This window comes from Aplysia californica, unplaced genomic scaffold, assembly GCF_000002075.1.
Source record: "Aplysia californica isolate F4 #8 unplaced genomic scaffold, AplCal3.0 scaffold01148, whole genome shotgun sequence".
NCBI lineage: Eukaryota > Metazoa > Mollusca > Gastropoda > Aplysiida > Aplysiidae > Aplysia > Aplysia californica.
The window spans coordinates 152,866-160,286 of record NW_004798418.1 but is presented as its reverse complement, the minus strand read 5'-3'; the positions used below and the strand labels follow the sequence as shown (position 1 = coordinate 160,286).

Here is a 7,421-nt window from a genome sequence, read left to right as displayed (position 1 = left end):
CACATAGACGTACACATAGACACACACACATAGACACACACATAGACACACGCATGGTGTTCCTGGTCATCGAGATTGTCCACTATGCCGTGACCAAGAAGGTAAATACACACTCATAGACACACATATAGACACACATACACACACATAAACACACATAAACAAACAAACAAACACACACACACACACACACACACACACACACACACACATAAACATCTAATCAATATTTAATACAATGTATACTGCTTTCTTAGTAAACCGCTAAGTTTGATCATGACATGATTTTTGTAACTCCTTGTTATCAGTAATATCGCTGGAGAAAGTTAAAATACTTCCAACTGTCCAAAACAATGCTGCACGTTTAGTTTTACAGAAAAGAAAGCGAAATTCTGCTACGCCTCATTACAATGTAATTTATAGACACTGCATTGGCTTCCTGTTGAGAAGAGAATTATAATGTACAAATTGGCCACTTTATGTCACAAGTACTTGCATGATAATGCGCCATCATATTTATCGAATCTGTTGAAACTGTCCATAAATGTATATTCCAACTCGCAGTTAAAAGGCATCGACTGACCAAAAAAAATTCTGTTACCATCTATGAAACTTTCAACAGTGGGTGAAAGGGCATCATCATCATCATCATCATCATCATCATCATCATCATCATCATTATCATCATCATCATCATCATCATCATCATCATCATCATCATCATCATCATCAGTATAATCATTTCCCCCTATCATCATCATCATCATCATCATCATAATCAGTATAATCATTTCCCCCTCCAACCCTCCACACTTTCAGGGCAAGAAGATCCACCGACCCGCCCTGCTGAAGAACCCACCCAAGATCTTCAAGCCCAAATCCGCCAAGGCCGCCAAAGAGGTGCCCACCTCCGATATCGAGGCTAGTGACGAGGCCGGCCCATCCTCTGACGGACTGGAGAGCGTGCCCCTAGACGACACCCTCTCTGCCGAGGCCACCGCCGAGGAGGCAGTCGAGGGCGAGAGCGGCCAGAAGGCCGAGGTTTAAGGCCCGAGCCACTCTAGGATTTTCCAATAGCTATTACCTACTTGCCATGTCGTCGCGGATTGACCCAGTTTTAGAAGGGCGCATACAGAATGCGCCCACGTTGGGGACATATCTAGAAACTTCTATCATTTAGTCGTTGGGAGAGCAGGCCAGAGTTTATTATCTGTGATGATGACGTCACTTTGCTTAGAGAAAGAAACAGAGAGATATATATATATTTATAGAAAGAGAGAGAGAGAGAAGAATCGGATAGATAGAGAGAGAAAATAAAAAGAATTGTGAAAGAAGTAAGGGTGAGTGAAGACCTAGCTCACTGAAGGCTGGCCCTGGTCGCAGACCTATGCCAGTACATAATGGTCCGTACAAAATAGTACATAACATTCAGTACATAGCGACCAGTACATAAGAGCTAGTACATAACATTCAGTACATAGCGACCAGTACATAAGAGCTAGTACATAACATTCAGTACATAACGGTCAGTACATAATAGTACATAACGACCAGTTCATAACGGCGAGCTTCCATTCCGTAGACGCCTCGATGTGATCACCAAGAACGCCTGTCTACACACTCCAACCGGTTCCATATAACTATAAGCATAATATCCAGTTCAACCTCCCGTTACCTCAACCGTTCACAAAACCACCGAGACAGTTTTGAAACACCACATCATGGCAGAAACAGTTAAGTAACATCAGAACTCTAAGCAAAATTTATATCACAGCCCTCAGAAACATTTTGACCACCAGAGTTGAGTACCAAGTATCAAGTACCAAGTATCAAGTACCAAGTATCAAGTATCATACCTCGCCACTCAGGTTAAGTAAGTAGCCTAACATTCGGGCACAGAACACAGTGATATCCACAAATTTTAATCTTTCCCCCACCGCCACCCTCGAAGCTAACGAACGAACAAACGAACGAACGAACGAAAGAAATAAAGAACAAAAGAACATAAACGTCTGTTTGGAGCGATATTTGACAGAGGTACAAAAAAGCCCCTGGAATTAGGAGATCATGTCTCGGCGGTGGTGGGGGTGGTGGTGGTGGTGGTGGTGGTGGGGGTGGTGATGGTAGTGAAGTTGTTTTTTTTCTTCCAGCAGACTGTAGACCTGGTCTTGCTTTCTCCTCCATTCTGGCAAAGTTTGAGGAAAGCGTTTATCATTCTCATCACAATGCAATATGTATAACAGACTACATTAATTTTTGTTTTTGTTTCGTTCCTCGATCGTTTCGTTGTGGGTTTTTTTTTCTTTGTACATAAAAATACGTCATACTACTGTTGTTACTTTTATTACAATAATTCTTCTTCCTCTCAGATCTTCCTCTAGCCAAGGTGTTCGTTGTCAGTGGAAAGCTTAGGGTGAAAGGCATCAGTTGTGTGTGTGTGTGTGTGTGTTGTGTGTGTGTGTCACGGAATGACCTTAGAGTTTCTGGGTTTTTTTCCAAGAAAACCTTTGCGTGTGCGCCGGTGTGCAACAGATGTGTGAGCTTGTGTCGTTATTTTTCTGTTTTTGTTCTTGTTTTTCGTTCCCTCAACAGTTCGGCCACTGTCCAAGCCACTTGCAATTTCGGACCTCTTTCTGGACATTTTTGTGTTTTTCTCGGTGTTTTTTTTTCTCACTAACTCATTCCACGAAGACTTTTAATTCGCATCAGTCTTTTATTTCGTTTCGTATGTTCTATTTTCTTTATTTCGTTCCGTTATAATTTTGAATGCAAGTGCAAGTTTTTGACATGAATATTGCTGACCTCTAGTGCTGAGTATTTTTCCGCTTCTTTCGAGAGGGCAAAAAAGTGGTTGTTGTTTCTGATGAAAAGTGTTTGATTGTGTTTCGTGTGTGTAAGTGTGTGTATATATGCATGTGTGTGTGAGTCTCTGTGTGTGTGTGTGTGTGTATGTGTGAGTGTGTGTGTGTGTGTGTGTGTGTGTGTGTGTGTGTGTGTGTGTGTGTGTGGAGGCGTAATCTAGACAACAAATGCCACTTTCTTACGTCTGAGCAACTGGTGGAGTGTATTGTGAGAGAAAATCTCCCAATCAATCGTGTTCTCCTGTGTCGGTCGTTACCACTGAGCTCAGCGCCTGTGTGCTGCATGCTGCATGCTAGTGCTGGGACGGGCGGGCCACTTTGGTCAATCTTCCTCCAAAACATGTTTCTATGGCAACGGAACCCAGAGCACTCAATGTATCTGGCATAACAGCTTACATATTATATGTTATTTATCATATACTATATTTCACATACGATATATATATAAATATATATTTTATATATATATATATATATATATATATATATATATATATGTATAAACTCTTACCGTTATGTTAGGATAGAAGTGGCATCCCATCTGTCAAAGGAAAATGTGAAGTCCTCAACTCTGTGAAAACTTCGCTAGCCATGATCTGGTCAGGCACTGGCTATTTTCTGGCCATGTTCTGGCCGTGTTCAGGTTATTTTCTACCATTAAAAAAAACCCAACAAATCTTTGATTTGATTGGACATAAAACGTTGATCAGCCTTTCATCATCAGTGACATCAGCACAGAAATATTGCAACTGCTGAGACAGAATATTATTATAATTTGTTTTCAGAAGTTGACTTTCTGTTTGTCTGTCTGTCTGTCTGTCTGTCTGTCTGGGTTGTTGGGTTTTTTTTTGGTGAGGTTTTTTAAAATTTCAGTAGATACGCCGAATCATACACCCCCCCCCCCCTTTCTCACCCTCTCCCTCGGACGCCCTAAGCTGGAGTGAATGTGCCTTATATTTAGCCTACGTCTCTTTCCTGTAACAATGGTCATACCTGCTAACACAGAAATACTCGTCGGTTTATTTATAATTGTTTACACACGTGTTGATTCTACGTAGCCTTAACGGTCTGTGGTAGACTGGTCTATCTAGCGGTCATTCTTGAGTTTTGTATTTTTCTAGATTGCACGAGATGACTCATCTTTCGTTATTTTCTTCTTAAAGTGCCTTATATATGAGAATAAATCTTCGGTCTTTTTTCAACCTTTGCGTGTGTGGCGTCATTATTTCTTCTTTGTTGTATGGATTGATTTCACAACGGACGAACAATAATAGATAGCATTTTAGATAGCATTTGCATGGCGCACATCCCCGCTCAACAGCAAGCTCCGTGCGCTTTATAATCTATATTATGACCCCAGTAGACATGATGGCATTCTGAAACTATCTCAACTTCCTGTGAAGCATACAGTGCAAGCTGCCATTTATGGCCGCTAAAACACTAGCATACTCTCAAAATCTTTCACTGTCGTTGGCAAGGCACCCAATCCCAACAGGGTGAAGTGAGGAATATTCGTGTAAAGTGCCTTTTCCAAGCACACAACTTTGAAAATGAGGCTCGAACCCTCGAACTCGCAACCTCACGATCACATCATCAAAAGCAAGGCAAATGAACTGGCTTTAAGATGATACCAGTAACTCCAAATCTCCCAAAGTTGGCCAGCTTCTGATTCCACCGTGTGGTGACACATATCAAAGACATCAGAACCAAAACAAATGTGGAAGTGGATTGGACACTCTTTCAAACTTTGTGAAAAGCGAAGACAAAATTAAATATTACCCGCCAAACCTTAAGATGGAATCCACAAATGGGAAGGGGTGGTATAGGTTTAACGCCCATATCAACACTAATAAGTTATTTAAGGACGGGGAAAAATGGCGAAATGGAATAGGCTTATCGCCCCCTCCAACACTAATAAGATAAGTCATTTAAGAGAAAGTAAAAAACATGGAGAAATGGAATAGGTTTAACGCCTCTAACAACACAAATAATAAGTTATTTAAGAGGCGGGACTTTAACGTTCATCTCCGAAAGAACCGAGCCAAGTGACAACTTCATGAAAAATGCCCTTCTCAGGGACACAACGTCGAACCGAGCTGAGTCCCTCACGATTACGGGTCCCGCAGCGTAACCACCACGCTTCCTTGGAATTACAAAGTTCTATCGGCCATTTTAGCCGCTTTGAGTTACTAAAAGACCATGAGATCAAAAACTAAATGTTCTGTCTGTTCTATCAAGATCGTTAGAGTTAGATTATTCAGAGTCGTTATCCAGATATTCAAAGAATTGCATTCGAAAAAGCTTGAAATGTTTTGAACTGCAAGATCTGTGACTTCAATTTCCCCAAACTAGATCTAGGTACTGAGTAGACAGAAGTTTGTAACTCTGAGGTAGTGACTAGGCCACGGACGCCACCCACAAGGACAGAAAAAGAAGGGAAGGGTTAAACGTACCTGGAGAAGAGACTTAGGGTATGTCCACACCAATAGTAGAGGTGGGCAAAATCCGGTGTGAATATCCGGATAATCGGATAATCCTCAATAAAACAATATCCGAATTCAGATTCTTAACTCTCTTTCCTGACCAGTTTGCCAAAATTGGGTGCACCTATTTGTTGTAGTCATGTTAACCCGTTTGTCGAAGTGGTTCTAATCCATTTGCCGAAGCGGTTCACAAAATATTATTTACCCGAAGAGGTCACTGGCATTTTATTATGATTTTGTTAAAGCGACACATTGCCCAGCCCTAACCAAAAGCAGTAGCTGAGCCGAGCCGAAGCAGTTCTAGCAGTAGGTTTGAGTGTCCGCACCAACAGCTGTTTTGGCTAGCTGTCCTGTAGCAGTCAGCTCGCTGGCTGCTCGTGCACTGCCCAGTATCAGCTTGCATGTTCTCACTAAGAGCAGTATAAAAGCAGTGTGTACTTGTTCTCTCACTCTCCCCCCTCTCTGTCTCTCTCTGTCTCTCTCTCTCTCTCTCTGTCTCTCTCTCTCTCTCTCTCTCACACACACACACACACACACACACACACACACACACACACACACACACACACACACAAACACTTTCTCTCATTCTCTCTCCCTCTCCCGCCTCTCTGTCTCTCTCTGTCTCTCTCTGTCTGTCTCTCTCTCTCTCTCCCTCTCTCTCTCTCTCTCTCTCTCTCTCTCTCTCTCTCTCTGCAAGCTCGCTGCTTGTATCGGGGACAATTCATAACGATAACAAGGTGGTCCGTAAAATATTTTTGATGCATTTAAATTTGATAGACACTTCATCACTATTGGCACAGTCTCTTGTGTTTGATGGCGAGAAAAAATACTGGATTCATCCCATTGATGCCAAAGAGACATGCGGAGAATGTCCTCACCTGTTTCTTGACTTAAAAAGAGACGAAGAGTGCTTGAAGCCATATTTTAAAATGAGCCCAGACACATTCTCTACCATTTTGGCACTACCCATTGTTGAGTTGTACAGGCTTTCAAGAGGAGAATGTAGAAGCTGTCTCCCGCTGTCTTGAGCTGATCGAGATATCTTAACGAGGTTTGGAGGGATATTTCGGGTATGCTAATTTTAGAAATGACGAAATCACTTCTAGCATAGAGCGGTAGTAAATGCGGGGATATATTATTTTACTGTTCACTGCTAGCCGTGCACTGCTCAATACGGCGCGGCTACTGCTTTTGGTGCTAACGATGTATAATTAATACCCAGCCCAAATAATACTAGCTGGGCCCCCTTTCGATGAAAAGAATGATCGGTGCTTTAGTATTAACTAAAAGTCATTGGCCTACTATACTAAAATTTACACTCTACTGGAATGGGGCAATAAATCTTGAGAGATGCAAAACATTAGAAGATCTAGATCTATTTCAATAGCAAAATTTGGCCACCACAATAAATAGATAATAGACGCAAATAAATAATCTATTATCTATTTGTGGTGGCCCAATTTTGATATTCAAAAGGCTTTTTAATGGCTGCATCGATCGACATGCGGTTTTCTCCAAAAGATTCTTTAAAATATTCTCCAGAGCATGACGCCCTTGATTTTTTTCAGTTTTGAGACAGTTTTGCTGCAAAAAGCTAAATTTCTTTATTTCGCCGATCGCTTTTGTAGGCCGACGCTTCTGTCTCTTTAATTTTAGAAAATCCGGAAGTGATATTTTGCGAAGGCGCATTTTGTTTGAGAGTATAGATCTAGATCTTTTTCCATAATTTTTTGCATCTCTCAAGATTTATTGCCCCATTCCAGTAGAGTGTAAATATAGTAGGCCAATGACTTTTAGTTGATGTTAAAGCACCGATCATTCCTTTCATCGAAAGGGGCCCCAGCTAATAGATTACTAAGATTCAACACGGCTCAGCTACTGCGCAGCTACCTCAGCTCAACTGCGTTTGGTGCGTACGACCACTTAGAACTTTGACTCCGACGGAAAGAGGCAGGATAAATGAGGACAGAGGTGGAGACAGTAGTAGCTCAGGGCAGAAGTACATGGAGAGTGGAGAGTTCTTCTTGGTAACCACTGGTACGGGGGGGAAAAAGGGCTGGGGTGTTGTTGTTTG

General features: G+C 41.7%; 1 protein-coding gene across 1 annotated transcript in view; it reads left to right on the top strand.

Annotated features, from left to right (window-relative positions):
- The window catches only part of LOC101851163 (glutamate receptor 3), a gene marked incomplete at its 5' end in the record, with an annotated part of 7,810 nt that extends 4,949 nt beyond the window's left edge, over positions 1-2,861 (top strand). The window contains 2 exon segments of the mRNA XM_013090121.2: positions 60-101; positions 820-2,861. Coding sequence (XP_012945575.1) covers positions 60-101; positions 820-1,047 — 270 coding nt within the window.
- Positions 2,862-7,421: the final 4,560 nt, after the last annotated feature.